Source organism: Malania oleifera, chromosome 4 (assembly GCF_029873635.1).
Source record: "Malania oleifera isolate guangnan ecotype guangnan chromosome 4, ASM2987363v1, whole genome shotgun sequence".
NCBI lineage: Eukaryota > Viridiplantae > Streptophyta > Magnoliopsida > Santalales > Ximeniaceae > Malania > Malania oleifera.
Window position 1 is genome coordinate 113,843,118 of NC_080420.1, and position 18,086 is coordinate 113,861,203.

The 18,086-nt window shown below is 36.7% G+C and overlaps 1 protein-coding gene across 1 annotated transcript; it reads left to right on the forward strand.

The window, feature by feature from the left end:
* Positions 1-801: 801 nt before the first annotated feature.
* On the forward strand, positions 802-17,654 carry LOC131153945 (uncharacterized). The gene is made up of 11 exons (XM_058106390.1): positions 802-922; positions 4,170-5,113; positions 5,204-5,269; positions 5,622-5,924; positions 6,023-6,091; positions 13,200-13,688; positions 13,774-13,842; positions 14,599-14,763; positions 15,120-15,336; positions 15,558-15,905; positions 16,739-17,654. The coding sequence occupies exons 1-11, from the start codon at positions 802-804 to the stop codon at positions 16,852-16,854; spliced, it is 2,907 nt and encodes a 968-aa protein (XP_057962373.1). The 3' UTR covers positions 16,855-17,654.
* Positions 17,655-18,086: the final 432 nt, after the last annotated feature.

Sequence of the window (18,086 nt, forward strand, 5' to 3'; positions counted from 1 at the left end):
GTGTGGATGCATGGCAACGTGGTCTTTCCGTTGTTGGTGCGCGCAGCCTCATTTGAGCTCCATTCAAGCTTCGGTTACAGCCGTTGGCTTTGTCTCTACGAGAGGAACATTGTGGTGGTCTCAAAAATGAGTTTTAAGCTATTGGGTAGAATCTCCAATCTGGGAATTTCACTCCGATCTAGCGATTTTGCTCCAACCTCGCTTTGATACCATTTGTTGGGAAGTGAATTTACGAGCAACAATCGCACAAGAAAAATATGCAAACAATAATGCAAGACCAGATTTACGTGGTTCGGTCCACTGTGACCTACATCCACGGGAGCACACACAATCCACTATAACCTGTAGAATTACAAGGAGGAGGAGGAGGCTACTGCCCTCAACTCCACTCTCTCTCTCTCTACAAAGATTAACTCTGCCTCACATAACACACCACACCTCTTACAACGCACACAGCTCTCAGCCCACGCTACCTTGCCACTCACATACATCACATATATATACACATATGGGAAGGGGGAAAGTCATACAAGGTGGCTGCAAATTCAACATAGTAGGCAGCTATTTGGTGGCCTTCAGTTTCCAGCGTCAACGATTGCAGCTGGGTGGTGCGGCTGCCGACTCCAATACGAGCCACACCCTAACAAGGCCTGAGAAGCTTGTCTAGATTAGAGTTTCGTATGATCTAATATATATATATATGGACTATCTGAAGTTTAAGCTACATTTCAAGTTTTAATTGGAATCCACTTTACATGGACTGTTACGAAGCAAATAAAAAACTTAACATATGCTTCATGTATGGAGATTGAATTGAATGATGAACTTCCTCATTTTCTGAATGTAAGATTACCTAATGGTGAAATTTTTAAACCATTGATGTGGAGTATGACTCGATTCCTGCAAATGTACAACTTGCAAGGTTTTTGGACATGGCACAAATTAAGAACTATAAGGTTGAGAAGAAATGGATTGCTAAGATTGATGAGAAAGTTGAGCTGAATGACCGGAAAAAAAAATTTTCTCAATTGCAGGCAATAATTGTAAGAAAAGGAAGGATCAAATGGATATTTGTGATATAAACTCTTCCAAAATTTTAAATCAAATTAAAGAGAATGATGGAAAGACTATTCAGAAGTGTTGCACTTTTGATGATTCTATGCAATCTAGATATTGGGGTTTTCTTCACAATGTCTAGAAGAATAAGAACACTAGCAGAGTTTGACACCATGGTTGTGATTAATTAAACAAAGATAAGTTATTTCCTTACTACTAAAGTTGGTAGTATTGATTGTTGGATTTCTCTTCCACATGGTTCTAATGATATTATGGAAAGGATCCAAGAAAGCTTTGATTTTACTTACTAAATCTTTATTAGTCTGCTGGGGGCTCTCCTTGGATTATAGTGGGAGATTTCAATTCGATTGATGATGGAGACTTATGAGAGTAGCAATGAAATTTCATTGGGCGACTTGACTGAGATGAAGGATTTCAATGATTTCTTGTTCAAAGAAGAGTTCTAACCGCTCACCAGTTCAATTTTGTTTATCAAATTTTGGTACTTGAATTCTTAATGCCTAGGTTTTCATACTGCTGTCTGCTTCGGTAGACTTCAAGTCAGAAGTTTCTTCAATTTCCATTTAGATTCTTGGATCACCTATGTTTGTATGCAAAGTTAAAGAAGTTGAAAGCTAACTTGAAGAACTTTCACAACATGAAAGTATGCAGGGCTGCAAGGAGAACTTGATTTACCTTAAATATACCCTTCAAGAGCCCAATCTGAACTGCCGTCTCTTACTAGTTCTATAGAGAATGTGAATGCTAAAAATGAAACAATAGCTTGAAGTTCCTAGTGTGGAAGAGGAAATGCTACGACAGAGAGCTAAAGCTTCCCGGTTAAAAGTAGCTAGGTGATAAAAATACTAAGCTTTTTTTTTTTTTTTTTCTAGAATGGTGAAAAACAAGAGAGTTAAATCTTATATTAGAACTGTAATCATACATATGGGGCAATAATAGAGCTAATACTCATTCTGAGATATCAATTACTATGATTAATTTGTATACAAATTTCTTGGGGAAAAGAATTCAAAGCTGAAGAAATGCAATATGCGATATGTTATATTTGCGAAAGATGATTGATTTTTCCTTATCAGAAGAAGAGAAAATATTCTTGGTAAGAATGTGGATGAAGTTGAAATCAAAGCAGCTAAGGATATAGCTGACTTTAACTTCCTGTTAGATATTTAAGCTTGCCATTGGTAACAAAAAGAATTACGAATGAAATTGTGGTTGAAAGGATCACATTGTAGAATTCAAACTTGGACTTCTAAAAATCTATCTTGCAACATGTATTTAGATTTGGTCTGCTGCCATTTGTTTTCCTCTTATCTGTTATTGGTGAGTTGGAAAAAAAGTTTAAAGCTTTCTTATGGATAAGGAAAATGGTTGGAACACACATTGTTGTAGGGTTGAATGGAGGGATGCGGGCAAACCTTGCAATGAAGGAGGTGTACACCTATTTCATGATAAAACCCTAAATACTAAAAACTTTAAATCCTGAATTCTGATGGGCATCCAAACAATCTTATTATTTAGTATCCTAGTTCTCACTGGAGTTGGGAATTCAAGTTGTTGCAAAGCTTTTCTCTATAATACCTAGAAGAATCCCTCCGAATGTTTTTGCTACATTTAACGCAGGGATCGATTTTGAGCCTAATACTAAAATTGAAGATAGAATTAAAAGGAAGTTGACCTTTTCGGGTAACTTTTCTTTCTCTTATGCTTGAAATTATGTTAGAGAGAAGAATTCTTGTGTTGATTGTGCTAAAATCTTATGGATGAAGAATAGTATACTAAAGCACTCTTTGCTGGACTTTCCATTCTAAATAGGCTTCCAACTTCCAACTTTCGACCAAAACTAGATCAACTAAATGTGCAACATCAAAAGGGTCCTTCTATGGGAGATTTAGGGGGTGAGCTTTTAGATTTGCTTGTTCATATAGCCACTAGAAGATTGATTGGAGAGTCAAATTGATAAATAAAATGGTATTGAAAAAATAAGCAAGGAGGGGAATGCTAATTTGGTCGGAGACCTCTCAACACTTAAACAAACAATACCAATTTCTTAATGTTAGACCATCAAGAGAATACTATCTATTTAGAGATCACTAAGTGCAAGCAAATGCCCCCTTATTATCCTCTTGACAAATTATATTGTACTTTTTGGTTTTTATCTTTTTTATATATGTTTATGTGCGTGTCTACACATATACAACCCTAACATTGATTGAAAAAAAAAAATATTTGATATAATAAAAAAATGAAAATAAAAAAATAGTGACATGTAAATTATGCATCGACTTATTTTATGTTACATATTTTATTTTTATTAAAAATAAAATGATATTTTATGTGTTTCCCTATTTTAAAGATTTCAAATGAAACATAATGATGCATATATTTCATAGGTTATATTAAAATGGATATGATTAACTATGCTCTTGCTGTAATCAAAGTAAGAAATTAAAAAATCTAAAAGCAAAATTCTTATTCTATGCAAATGGCCAAATGGGTTAGTGCTCACTAGTTCTTAGTTCTTTCCACGCAAGCAAAAGATAAGGCAATTAATAATAAAATAAAACAGAGCATCACTCACCCTTCTGTCCTATTTTTATAGATAAAAAAAATTAAACATAATAAATGAAATCAAATTCAATTTTATTATTTTTATTTTTTATTTTTTTAATTGTATAGAAACTTCAGCCACCAACGAATCCTTTGAACCCTTTGGAACAGCACCAAACTTACGGATAAACGTCCTTCGCCCTCAGGACTCGCTGATTAAGGTAAAATCCGAATGCGGACATGACTTCTGTATATCAGTTGGGAATAACATAAATATACAATGATTGACACACAAAAATATATTTTTATTAGAAAATAACTTATAATCAAACAAATATTTACTAATTAACATGAAGTAAGGTTGGATGAATAATAACTTTCTAATAAATATTAAATGAAAAAAATAGATATATGAAAAATAATATTTTTACAAATTTGTTGAATGGCATCGTTTCCAAAAAGGAATAAAAGAAGCTAAAAGGATTATTTATTTACTCATCTAAAGTTTTTTATTTTATTTTTGAAATTTGTTTTATTGGGGACAGGCTACGCCGCTACAGAGTGGCAAATTTATGGGCCAGCTAAAATGAACACCGTGCGCCGTGCGCACATGCCGAACATGCCCACATACATGGTGCATGAAACCCGAAATCGAACCGAGGGGCAGAGAGCTTCGAAGTCTCCATCCATGGCGGAGAACCTGGCGGACGACGACGACGACGACGAGGGCTTTGGAGACTTCAAGTTCATTCCCTACCCGAGCGTCTCCGCCCCTTCAAATCAGATCAACGGTCTAGACGAGGAGGAGGAGGACGACGACTGGGGCGATTTCATCGACAATTCCTCACCGTATGGAAATTCCAACGAAAACCCAGTTCGATTCGATCTCTTCAGTGGAATTTCCAACCCCCAATCGCCTCCTAACTCCTCCAAAGCCTCCGGAGATTTCGATCCTTTTGGAGGTTTCTCTGCAAAGCAGTTTGATTTGGCGCCGAATCAGGTCGAATCGAGGAAGACTCAGTGGGTGAAGCCTCAGGGAGCGTTGCCGCTGTCGATTTTTGGGGATGTCGAGGATGATGATGAGGGGGAATCTGGTGGTAACGATCCTGTAAGTGGTAACGGAACGAACTTGTTTGCTCACAAAGGTGCTGATTCTGTTCAAAATGAGCCGAAAATGAATGTGGGTGTTGCGATTAATGATGTCATCTCAAGTTTGTACGATCAGACTAAGAAGATCGAGGCTGCAAATGCGACTAATTCGAATTTAAATGAACCAAAATCTAATTCTAATTCTAATGGGTTGCTTTTGAATTTGAATGGGCCGAATTCGAGTCCAAACGAGTCGAATTTGAATGTTTCTAGGTTGGATTGGACATTTAATGGGTCAAATATGGAATTTGTCGATGGAAATGAGGATTCTGAGGAAGATGATGGGTGGGAATTCAGGGGTGCAGACATGGAATCTGGTGGCAAAGAAGGGAATTCTAAGGTAAAGGGGTTTAACAAATTTTCTTTACTCGGATTCCAATTCGTAGTTGAGGGAATTTATTAGATTTCTATTGTTTTGGCGTTTATTTAGGAACAAAGCGTTGCCGAATTATCAGGACTGAAAGCGGAATCACCGACCAGAGATCAGGAAATCCAGGCGGGTATTTTTTAATTTTTCTTGAGGCTTTGAATATTGTCTCTGTTTGTTTAATCCGATAACTCTGTCTCTCTCTCTCTCTGCTGGGTACGACAGAATGGACAGATTCATTAGATAACATTAGCAGCACAGATGTTTTGGTTTAGCCATATTTTATTTATTAATTATGCAAAATGATATATATGCTTTTATTTGTAGAATGAGTTAATTTTATAATTGAACACGCATTGTCAGTTTTATACTTCTATCAGTATTTATGCCTGTGGTTGGGCATTGTACGTTTATGAGAACTTTATAGTGACCTCATTTGTTCAATGAAGTCTTGACGTTTTCTTGTTTGAATATTTGTCAGAAAGGGCAGGAAAACTCTCTTGGAGTACTTCATGCATCTGGATTTGGCAATGGTGCACTTGGGTCTAGTGTTGCATTTCCCTTGTCAAATGGGTTTACTGATAAATCTAGTGAATTTGACATTTGGTCTGATTTCAAGCCGGGTACTGCAGCTCAAAATGGTTTTATGTCAGATACACAGAATATAAGCATGCAAAATTCAATGCAAAATGGATTAGAATCTTATCCACTTGAGGATGTTGAACCTGGTGAGGATGAATGGGAGTTCCAGGATGCCTTCTCTGAAACTAGATCGAAGCATGAGGTGCTTTACCAGTACATTTTGCTCTCTACGTTCATTAATCATGTGTCTTTACACTTGTAAAATATATATGCCTTTTCAAGCGTCAAGTTGTGTTGTAGGAAGAGCCAAAGATTGCTGATCTTTCTCATGCTGGAGTTGAAGTACTAGCTCTTGATGGAGAAACACTGGTAAGTGATTCAGTTGACATTTTTGATATCCTGGTAAATATTTTTTTATTTGTTTGGTGCAGGGATTTGATTATATTTTTAGAATGTAATAATATGTTGTGATTAGGATCACCAATTTATGTGAAAATTTAGTCACAAAGTTACAATCAGCATCTATCATTCTACTATGCAAATAACAACAATCCAAACCTTGTGTTCCACTAGGAGGGGTCCTTTACTTATGCCTGGGACAAGCTGTGTGTGAAATTAAAATTTAAACTTATGGTGCGTGGGAGTGCTACAGAGACAAGTGCTCCTCTTTTGGGACAATAAAAATCTCTTAAAAAATTTAATGCCTTAGCAGACCCACTTTTCCTTAAAATTGCCAAAGTTATATTGCTACATTCATTTCAACTCAATATCTGTCCCAATCTTGTCACTTTTTACTTTTATTTTTTTTTTACTTTTTTATTTTTGTATAGTTTGCCTATGCTGTTTGTGTGATCTATGTAATTTTTTTGCACCTTCCCTTGTTTTAGTCTCCTTAATTAGAATTAAAGCATCCCTTCTCATGGATATAGTTGGTTGAACCAAGTTTCCCTCATCTTGTCCTCAATTCTGTGACTGCTAGTTTCTCAAGAATACAGACAATTCTTACTGCATTTAGTTTGTTGGGCCAAGTTATATAGGTTGTGTAACGACTCGGTCCTTTATACAGATCCAGGTGTCACTCATTCATACATAATACCTATACTTGTTCAAGATATGGAAACAACCCGCCCTAAACAGGGATATACAGGTGTAAAACATATATAATCATGATATATATGTCGCGGAAAAACATAAACATCCATTGGGATTTTTACTAGCCTTATACCTGAGTTCACTAAAACATCCATAATTTACATACATTCGGACTTAGAATAATCGTCATATTACAACCCTCCAAAAACGACTTTTATCAAGTTTAATACAAGATTTAGATGCTTACGTAAGCTAACCAAAATAACCTCCCCAATCCCTTTATCTACTAGGACCGACTCATGGACGGACTTGAAAACAAAGGTTGTAAGATAGGGTGAGACATCTCTCAGTAAGGAAGAAAGAGTTACAACAGTGTGTGACTGCATACATGCATATTTTCATTCAAAATCTGGAATATAAATCAAATATTTTTAATACAGTATTGCATCAGTTATATCATCATTCATATTACAAAATTCCCACATTTGTCTTTCGACCATTTAATGATTTATTAGATTCCTGTTCGTGCAGACACTGCTGAGTACCTACATACGATCCGACCACCTCCATTGCCCAATATTAGCCAATGGTTTCACCCTGCTAGCCGACCATCTTGGTACCCACATCGTTTAATACGCGTGGTTGCACGTGTACATCGAGCCACGATATTGCGCCGTATCATATAGCAGTAGTTTATTTCAACTCTGCAAAGAAAGTATTTTTCAACCCTCCCGGGACTCTCAAGCTGTGGTTCCGTGTATCATAAATTCAATTTATACAAATATGATAACCTGCGCAATTCCAGTATTTTTCACAAATTCACACAATAGCATTGGGTTTAAACCGGCGTCTTTCTACTCAGTTTACCCCTCTTTGTTTATTGATGCGACTCGGTGTATCACTAGCCTTTGTTTAATCACATTTTCAGTATAACAAATTTGGAACTTCGTTCCCATATTCTATATCAATAGTATAGAAAATCCATTCATTCTCATATCATCATATATCACACAAGTTTGATACAAAAACCCACTAAATGATAGAAATTCAATATACATAGTTTAACTAAATAAATAAAGGAATCGAGCCTCTCCTACTATAGTATAAACACAAATAACGATGTTTGTAAAATTTGGAGATCATACGTCGAAATCCTCGTTTTTACCAAAAATCGTAAAATCGTCAAACCGGCATTTCTACTCGGTAGAATTTCATAAATAAGCAGTTAAATCATAGATAATAACATAAACTAGTTTTTTAGCGGTTTAGTTTTCCAAAATAGCTGTTGTAATCAAGTTCCCCTTACCTTATATTCGAAATGAAATTTCGTACGAAAACGGTCCAAAACGACAACCCGAGATCCCGAAAACCTAAAACCACAGAACATAACCTTACTATGTTTTCTACTGCTATCCAAATATCCAATCAAAATTAGGATCAGATTCCCACTTCGATTCTTGGGAAAACCCGAAACTCTCCGAAACGACGATCCGATCCACTAAAAGCGTAGAGTTTCGTCTTCTGATCCACGCAGTAACCTCCGTTTTTTGAAAATGGACGACGAACGGTGAAGGATCTTAGAGAGAGAGAGAGAGAGAAAATGAGAGAGAGAGAATGAGAGAATGAGAGAGAATAAGAGAATTTATAGAATAAATCCTAACTTAGCCCTTAAGTAATCTAAATAAATATCTCCTCCATGATATTTATATATACATATCTCAAAACATCTCTTTTCAAAATATCTTCTCCAAAATATCTTTTTTATTTATTTATTTTATTATTATTATTATTTTTTCTCGGGGTCAGGTTACTACAGGTTGGGAAGCTAGCCTTTGGATGAATTAGTTTGACCTTATTTGGACGCAGTCTCTAAATAATAGGACCAAAGGCTGGTTGGGTTCTAAACCAAAAAGTTTTAGGACTTAGTAATTAGTGTGGCTCATGTTTACATTGGGACTTAATCTTTCCTGTAGATTAAATGTTATTGTGCCTTACAGAGTTACAAAATTTAGGTTTTGGAAATTAAATGACATAATCGTAAGGTTTCCCCCATCTATTTTCTCCACCCTTTCTACTCCTCTTCTCAAATTCTACATCGTTTGGTATTAAGAGAATAATTTCGTCCAAGTTTCTTTTTGCCTTTGTGATCCCACCATCCTTCACTCACTTAAGTTTCTCTCTTGGTTTAAATCGTGTCACCAGTATATCAGTCATTAGCACCCTTTCCACACTTTGTTTACAGCCACCATAGCCAGCACAAGATTCAGGAAAAAATCATCTGCAGAACTTAATCACTGTAACACACTCCAATTCACACACCACCACAACCATCAAAATCCAAGACCACCAACTTGAACCTCCTCAAAATTTTATCACCAACTGATGGCCTATGAGGCGACATGTGTTGCTTGAATCTCAAACTGCCACAACTGCCTTTGATCCTTTGTCTTGAGGTGACCCTTCAACAAGACCAACATTATCCTCTAATTATGCCGCACATGGCCAGAGTCAGCTTTGCCTTTCGGATCCATCTACAATCTAGTCCAATCCAAACCCAGGTATTTGATCCGCTTTCTTTTAAAAACCAAGCCTACCCTGGTTCTTTTATTGGGAGGCTAGAGATCCAACTTAAGGGCACAATTCCTCGTCTTTCTTAAGATCATCTGAGTCTAGTGCTTTTACACACAACCAGATACCCAGTCTACTGCTACAGGGCCAGTTGGCATGCAAGTGCCTATGATACCACGTCAACAATCATGTCCGTTTCTAATTGGCACATCAACAGATCTGCTGTGTCATCACTTATACAACAACAACAAAACTAAGCCTTAGTTCCAATAAGTGGGGTCGGCTATATGAATCCTTTTTCGCTAATTTATGCGATCATAGACCATTTCTTTTGATAGATTCAAGGATATTAAATCCTTACTCACTATCTCCTCCCAAGTTATTTTAGGTCTACCCCTACCCCTTCTACTTACCCCCACAGTAATTAAGTCACTCTTCCTCACAGGTGCACTATAAGACCTACGTTGCAAGTGTCCATATCATTTGAATCGCCCCTCCCTTATCTTATCTTCTATAGGAGTTACACCTAACTTACCACGAATATGTTCATTTCTTAATTTATCTTTCAATGTTATACCACTCATCCATCTAAGCATTCTCATCTCAGTAACTTTTATTTTTTGGATATTATATTTCTTCGTTGCCCAACATTCTGATCCATATAGCATAGCTGATCTTATAGCTGTTCTATAAAACTTCCCTTTCAATTTTAAGGGTATTCTACGATCACATAACACACTTGAAGCACTTCTCCATTTTAACCAACCTGCTTTAACTTTATGCATTACATCATGTTCAATTTCTCCTTCAACTTGCATAATAGATCCAAGGTATTGAACGTCTTTACCTGCCCACGTCCAGAATGATGCAGGAACCCTCGCATATTTGACACCGTACCCGGGCGCCGACATGATGTGTCGCTTCGGGGCAACGACCTAGCCCACCCTTGTTCACTTTTCGCTACACCCGGGTGGTTCAAGTGCAACGTGTTGTTCGTAGAGGATGCCCTAGCAAATATTCGGTAAGGATTCATATCATAGTGATCTGACAAATTTTACGCTGGCTGTCAGCTACTTAACGCAACCCTCCTCCTTAACCTGGGCTTGGGACCGGCTGTGTGTGAAAAAATTAGGACATTAAGTGCATCACAGGTGGAGTTACTGTGCCATCACTTATGCAGACGGCAAATTGACCATGAATTATGGTGTGACTCCACTTGCCTGACTTAGATTCTGATTTCATTTTTATTAATCTTTTCACTTTCTATTGTAAAAAAAACCTGACACATTTACCTTCTGCCGTAAATTTGACTCATTTCCTCCCCAATGTTTTTATCCACAGTAACTATTTTCTCATATGAACTCATTTACAAAGAAAAAGTGGCAGCAGCAACAAAAAGAAGAAAAAGAAGACTGCTGCGGAAAAAAATTTCAGCTCTATGGTAACTAATTTTATGTTGTCCGAAGGTTGAACTGTTATCTGGTAGGGTGCAGGACATTGAAAATGCTCTGGAAATCATTACTAATATTTTGAATAGGCAAACAACTGAAGTTGCTGCCTTGGGCAATAGACCAATTTTATATTCCACCAAACTAAAAGGTATGACCACTGTAGTTCCCCACAGTCCTGAAATGCATCAAGATTGTAATGATTCCAGTTGAATAGGAGAATTAAATTGAAAATTTTATATTTAATGGAGATGCTCCACTTGATGAATTTGCTAATTAGGTTTACTCATTGAGAAGTTGTTGTCAATGGTATATACAAATGGAACTCCAAAATTTGACTAAATCCAAATTCAAGGAGATTGCTTGAATTTCGTGGATTGAACATCAAGAGATATTTAATGGAGAAGATAGAGAGATTAGGATTTGGGATGAGATGAAGTGATCCATGCATGAACTATTCATACCACCTAACTGCACCAGCGCATCCATCTACAGATCTTCCATTTGAAGCAAGAAGACATGACTGCTGTTGCTTGCACAATAGATTCTATCATTTGGCTACCCTTGCAGATATGGAATGGAAAAAGGATTAAAAACAGGGTTGAATGAAGGCTGAAGCCAGTGGTTGAATCCAAGTTGTGTCATTACAATTGATGTGGCAGTTCAGATTGCCACTTCAATAGAGGATGTGCTGCGCAATCCTCCCAGAGCCACATTGAGTCATTGATCCTTCTGTTGAGAAGATTACTGGTGGAGTTGCATGAAAAAATGAGCAGCAGTTGTGTAAAGGAGTGCAGATACTTTCCATGTAAGACTCAAGAGCATCCAGGTCAGCTTCTAAGGTCTAGGCAGTAGTTAAGTCAAGCATTTCAAGTTCCAAACTTTTGGGTATCAAGGTACAGAGTGTCTCAGTGTCGTAATCAAGTTATGTCAATTACAAAAAAAAAGAAGAAAATGAAGAAACACAAGTGATTAATGCTGAAACAAAAATCCTAAGGGACTTAGATAAGGATGAAAATGTGGGAGACAAAGATTATCTGATACTTCACCTTGTACTCTCTTTTCATAAGGTTGAAGGAAATGAAGATTGGAGAACTTGATTTGTCGGAAACAAATTTGCACTTTGGTTTTTGAGCTTGGTAGTTGTACAAATGCAGCTTCTAAAGAAGCTATGAAGAAGTTGAATTTCAAGGTCAAGTCCATACAAGATAGCTTGAACAATACCAAGTTGAAGGTCCACGAACATTTTCTGTTCCCCTTTAAGTTTGGTTCAATTGTCAAGACAGTGTTGTGGGATATTCCCCCTCCCAATATCTGTACAGTCTTTTGGGGCTTCTATGGTTGTTTTGTGGAAGGGTTAAGCATTATGCATATTAAAACTGCTATAACTTTTCCATCAACAAGAAGAGGTACAAGTTGATGTCATCTCAAGATCTTACACTAAGCAAGCTAAGCAAGCTGCAATGCACCACATGTGCTTTTCTTATGAATCAAGATGATTCCTTGTATGGTGGATTCCTTGGAGCTTTCTCTAGCTTGATGGAATAACGTTCTTTTCAGCAGGAGGGAATTGATATGGGTCTGGAAACCAGCAATTGAATGGATTGATTTAGCTTTATTTGGAGGCTGATTCCACAAAATAGGGTCAAATGCTTGTTGGGTCTTAAACTCAAGAGTGTTAGGTTTAAGTAATTAGTTAGGCTTATGTTTATGTGGGGGTTTGTCTGTAAATAAATATGTTGGTGGTTGGTTTGTTACTCTTATATTAGTCTTTCCTATGAATTAGTTGTTGCATTATAGAAACAAGTTGATTATTTTGAAATTGAATCAAGTAATTGGGAGGTTTCCGTATTTGTCTTCTTCTTCCTTCTCCGTACTCTCTCTCTCCCCTTTTTCTTTCTTTTCAGATGCTGCATCACCAAGTTTCCTTATTCTTTCTATCAAAAAACCAAGTTTCCTTATTCCCTATCTCAATGATGTGACTTCTAGTTTCTCATGAATGCTTGCATCCCTTATTCGTCCTGTCTTGCCCAGGTATGCTGTCTTTCATGTCCATTTGGTTGTTAAGAGTTTTGCAACAAATCATAAAGAGTAGCTTCCCTCATTACTATTTTGTCTACTGTCTACTCCTATTTGTTAGTTATGCAGTGGCTCATTACTATTCTGTACATTCATGTACATGATGCCATGGTTGAGACGGTGCCTTTGTCATGCACACTGAATTATTGCTTAGTATTTGGCTGCTATCTGTCTTCTAACAAATTGAATATTCCTGTCTGTCATCAGCAGAGTGAATTTTTCTTGCAATGCACACATTGATTGAGATTTTCTCTCCTCTGAGCTTATAGTTTTTCTGTTTTACTTTTCAGGGGAATGAGAAAAGCCCTGGAACTCACAAGGGAGCTCTGCCCATCTCTATTTTTGGTGATGAGATACTGGATACTGATGATTCTTTGAATCTTCAAGATGCTTTCGTTTACAAACCCAGTTCCTACACAAAAAACAACATTAACAGCCAAGGTTCAAATAAACCTATTAACGATCTCATATCGAATTTATACACTCAAGCTGAGCCGATTCGTTCTGCTGATTCCACACAAAATCCAGCTGAAAATGGGTTAAATTCCACTCAAAAAGCGTTGGCTTCTGATACAGTGAACAGTGATGATGATTTTTCCTGGGAATTTAAAGATGCACTTTCAGAAAACGGGGTTGAAGATATGAATTCTGTCCCTAGTCTTGGGGATACAAATAAAAAATCATCTACCAGACTGGAGCTAAATGATTATATGGATTTTTATGTTAAGTTGAAGGATGAATTGTACTTTGTCACACTACGCCATCTTGAAAGTTTGAAGGTTTGTTACAATTTCCCAATGGCAATTCATTGACGATACTAAATTTGTGTAGCATACCCTTCTAACACAATATTCTTTTCATTAGAATGCTAGAAATAATGCTGCTCTTTCTGGAGAAGAGGCCAAAGTAGCAGTTCTTGATGAGGAAATTCAGGTTGGTAGTTTTACTTGCCTTCTTGTGACTTCTGCTTTCTATTTCTATTTCTATTTCTATTTTGTAAAGATTTGGTGAGTATGGGAAATTGCTGGCTGTGAACTCCTGATTCTTAATCATTTATTGTACAAATGCATAAACAGAGGGGATATGTTTTATTTTATATTAAGTTCTCTTCATTACAGAGTCACTGAAATGGATTTCAAATATTTTAAGTCGTGATGTTTTGAAAATCAACATATTACTAGTCTTAATGAGCAAACACTGATTAATATATAATCCGTGTGACCCGTACTCTAGTTTATGTATATTTATTTAATTATTTGTATTCCCTGTTTTGACAAATGAATGCTTAAGAGTTTCAAGTTCTATGTAATATTGCCAAGTGGAAAGTACTATTGTAAGTTCTGGAAGTGAAATGGACTAGGAGGGGAATTTTGTTGGTCCAAAACCTTTCTCCATGATGCTTTCTTGTCATTCCTTTCTGCAGTCTTCTTTTTGTTCTCTTAGGCATGCATACTCTCATTCAGACCTCACAAACATGTCAATAGATCAGCCCGTGTTTCATGCAATTATTCTTAGATATTGTGAATGCTTAATTATTATTGTCCTCTTATTTTATGAAATTAGTTTCCAGATGTTTCTCATTTGAATATTTGTTTCTTGGAGGTGGATTTGCCTTTTTTAAATTCGACAATAATAGTATTTTGCTGTGATTCCAACTTCATAATATTAAATAATTTTCTACTGATGTAGGAAGCCTACAAAGAATTGCAACAGTGGCCTGCTCTTTCCGAAGAAGTCTCCTCAGATAGTTCCCGACCAAAAGGCAGTGTTGCAAATGAACTTCTTGAAATTTTGAATGAGCCAAAGTACCATGACCTTGAGTCAGAATATCACTTATCAAGAAGATTGGCTGTAGTATGTCTCTTGCTTTGATCTCTGTTGAATTCTTGAAACATGAATCTATGAAATCTAAGCTTACAAACTGAGTTACTTTACTTGTTTGATCTCTCTCTCTCTCTCTCACTCTCTCTCTCTCTCTCTCTCTCTCTCTTTCTCTCTCTCTCTTGCACGCTCATGCACAAATTTCATACTGTACCATTTTTATGTCAAGGAAGTATGTTATTAAATCCTAGTATAAGCGACAACAACAATGGTTACAAAAGCAACTGCAACAATGCATTTACTGCAATTGCAAATTGGCATGTAAAATTTTCTTCTTATTTGTGGCTTTGGCTTCGTAGACTCAGCATAACTTTTATTTACATGAATAGGCAGAGAAGGATTTGAAACCAGCGATTGAACTTTTAAAACATGCTGCAACAATGCTAAAAATTGTGAGGGTGGGGTCACCGGAGGAACGATCCATTTACATTTCCATGTGGTCAAAGATGATATCTGCTTGTGCTCAAGAGTTGAAGCATGGTGCTTTGATTTGGAAGCAGTCATTAGAGAAGAATGTGCAGAGTCAAATGCTATCTGAACCTCAAGGTATTGTACAGTAGTACATAGTCCTTTGCATACCACAACTATAACAACAAATCCTTTAATCTCTTTAGGTGGGATCAGCTATATGCATAGTAACATTAATGTGTTATAATATTTATTCACCAGCAGAATAAGAATAATTGCAGAATATTCCTTCTTGTCCTGCGGCTCCTGCCTTCATTTTTGTAAGTCCATATAATTGTAATCTTTCTGGGATATGACAGGCCAGAAGTTTATTCTTGCCCTTGGAGAAATCTACAGAGTAGCTGAAGTATTTCGAGCCTCAGTGAAACTTTTCAAGCCTTGGATGCTGTTAGATTTTGCAGATTATACAGATATTATTGCTCTTGTGGAGGAATGTTCTGCTGTATGGTCAAGTTCGGGACTTGAAGAAGCTCTCCAAAGCATGCCAGATCCAATTGGTTCTGTATGCAATGGAACCATAAAGTCTTTATTGGAGTCCATCAAGTACATCCATGACCTTGATGCCATATTTCTTCAAAGCCATGTTTTTCCCCAAGAAGATACTATCTGTTGCAAACTGTCACTATTAACTCTGGAAACTTTGCCAGGTAAGCAGATCTTAATTTAATTTTTGACAGTAAAGTCAAGCCAGGCCATGGAAAGGACCCTTTTATCTGTTTGCAAACTTGCAGAACTCTCCTGGGCTTATGTTACCTATTTGAAATGATTGCCGCCTAAGGCTTTGGCATCACATTTGTTGTCATTAAAAAAAATTCACACTACAATTTTCAAAGTTGCAAGGGATGGGGAAATTCTTTGGTAGAATATTTACATTTTTTGCATTTTTTTTTTGGAAATGTCAAAAAAAGTTCACTTTGCCAAAGTGGAACAGCATTATGATGATTTTAATCTTCAATCTGTGTGATTACCCTAGCTTAAGTCATGAGAAGGACCCCTATGTCTTGCATCTTTGTGTAATTAATTCTGGGTTTTCTAAATGTTCATGGCCAGAATTTTACCCAGGCAGATAGGTAATTTTTTGTGTCTGCAGGGGGTGGAGTGTGGGGTGGGGTGGGTAGTTTGTTGTCGTTTTTGAGTCTTGATTTCATTTGATTAGAAACTCAAAACATTGCGAGATGAATGTTCTCTTTGAAATGCCAAATGTTTTCTTTTTGAAATACCAATAATTAAATTCCCAGTCAAAACCGTAGCAAGTTAATGATAATATTGGTATTCTTTGAAGTATAAAGCCATCTAAGCCCCCCTTCTATGGATGTTTAATACTCCTTGTGTCTTTATAAGAGGAGTGCAATAGAATGGATGGTTTGCTTTGCTGAATGATAGGGGGAGTTTCAGGCCTTAAAAAGTTGCATCCGTTTGTTTTCCAAATATTTTTCATCCTTATCATTTTCAAGTTCAAGTGATTTTTGATATGAACCAGGCATGAAAATGGTGACTTGGAATGGAGAGCAGTACTTCCTCAAGAATGCAAATTTGTGGGCCAATCTGGTAAGTTGTAATCCGCCAAATTTGCCACGTCTGAATGTTAGTTTATGAGAAGAATAGTACAGAATAGTGCTAAGGAAGATTTTGAAGCTCATCTTGTCCACATCTGGCCAAGCTGTTGGAGTCGGCTGTTTTTCCTGCCTATGAGGTTCTAGGTGTGCTTGAGAAATGAAATATTTTACATCAGTCTCCATCTCACATTCAAGTTTCTGTTGATCTTTGACATAAATAGTGGCCGCTGGGAATGTGGTGGGGTGCTTCCTCAATACAGCAGCAAAATTTGGGCTTGTCCAGTAAGTTGCGACCCGCCAAAGTTGCTACACATACACGTTTAAATTATGAGAAAAATAGTGTTGGGTTGGGGGATTTTGTAGAAGCCCATGTGGCCAAGACTGCCAATCAGTTTCAGCTGTTTGTTCCCACGGATGACGGTTTTAGGTTTGCTCAGCTTGAAGGATTGCCCTCAGGTTGGAAAACTTGCAATTCGACATCTCAAGATCGACATCTCAAGATCAAAATGGCACGACAGGTGCTTGGTTTGAGCCTGCAACTCGCCCCATTCAACATTTCATTATTATTTTAGCTGTCATTCTTTATTTGAAGTTGTTGAGCAGTATTTGAATGTCGATTTTATTATTTATTTGTGTATGATTTGTTGCTGGGTGTTCATTAAGTACCCATAGACATAGGATTAGAACTGGGAAACAAAAGAACATTTCATCTTGACTGGATATCCACATGTAAGGGGTGATTTTGTTCCATTGTGTTTGCTTATCTTCTTCACTGTAGACACGCTTGTGTTTTGTTTGATGTAAAATTGGAATATGATCATTACAAACATTTGTTGCAAATAATTTTCTTTTGCAATTGCATGAAGCTTCCATTAACATGGTTCATGTTATTTAAAGACAAATTCAGCAACATCGATTATATTATGGTGTTAGGTCAAAAGCCCTAAGCTTGCACAGAGGAACTATATGTTTCATTTGCACGGATAAACGACATCCTTGCTTGTTCAAAGGCTAGATTTGTCAAAAAAAGATACAAATTGAAATTCTTTTGAGAGGTTTGTGTATTTTTGGGTAAATCCGAGTGAAGGTTCGTGATATTTTTAAAACCTTGAAAAAGGTCAATGAGATTTTTAAAATTTTAGGAAAATTTATATATTTTTTTCATTAAATCTCGGGGGGAGTCCTAGTTTTTTATCTTTATTTTCTAGATACTAAAAAGTGAGTTATAAAACTTAATAATAAATTAAAATAATTGTAGTTAGTTTTTAATTT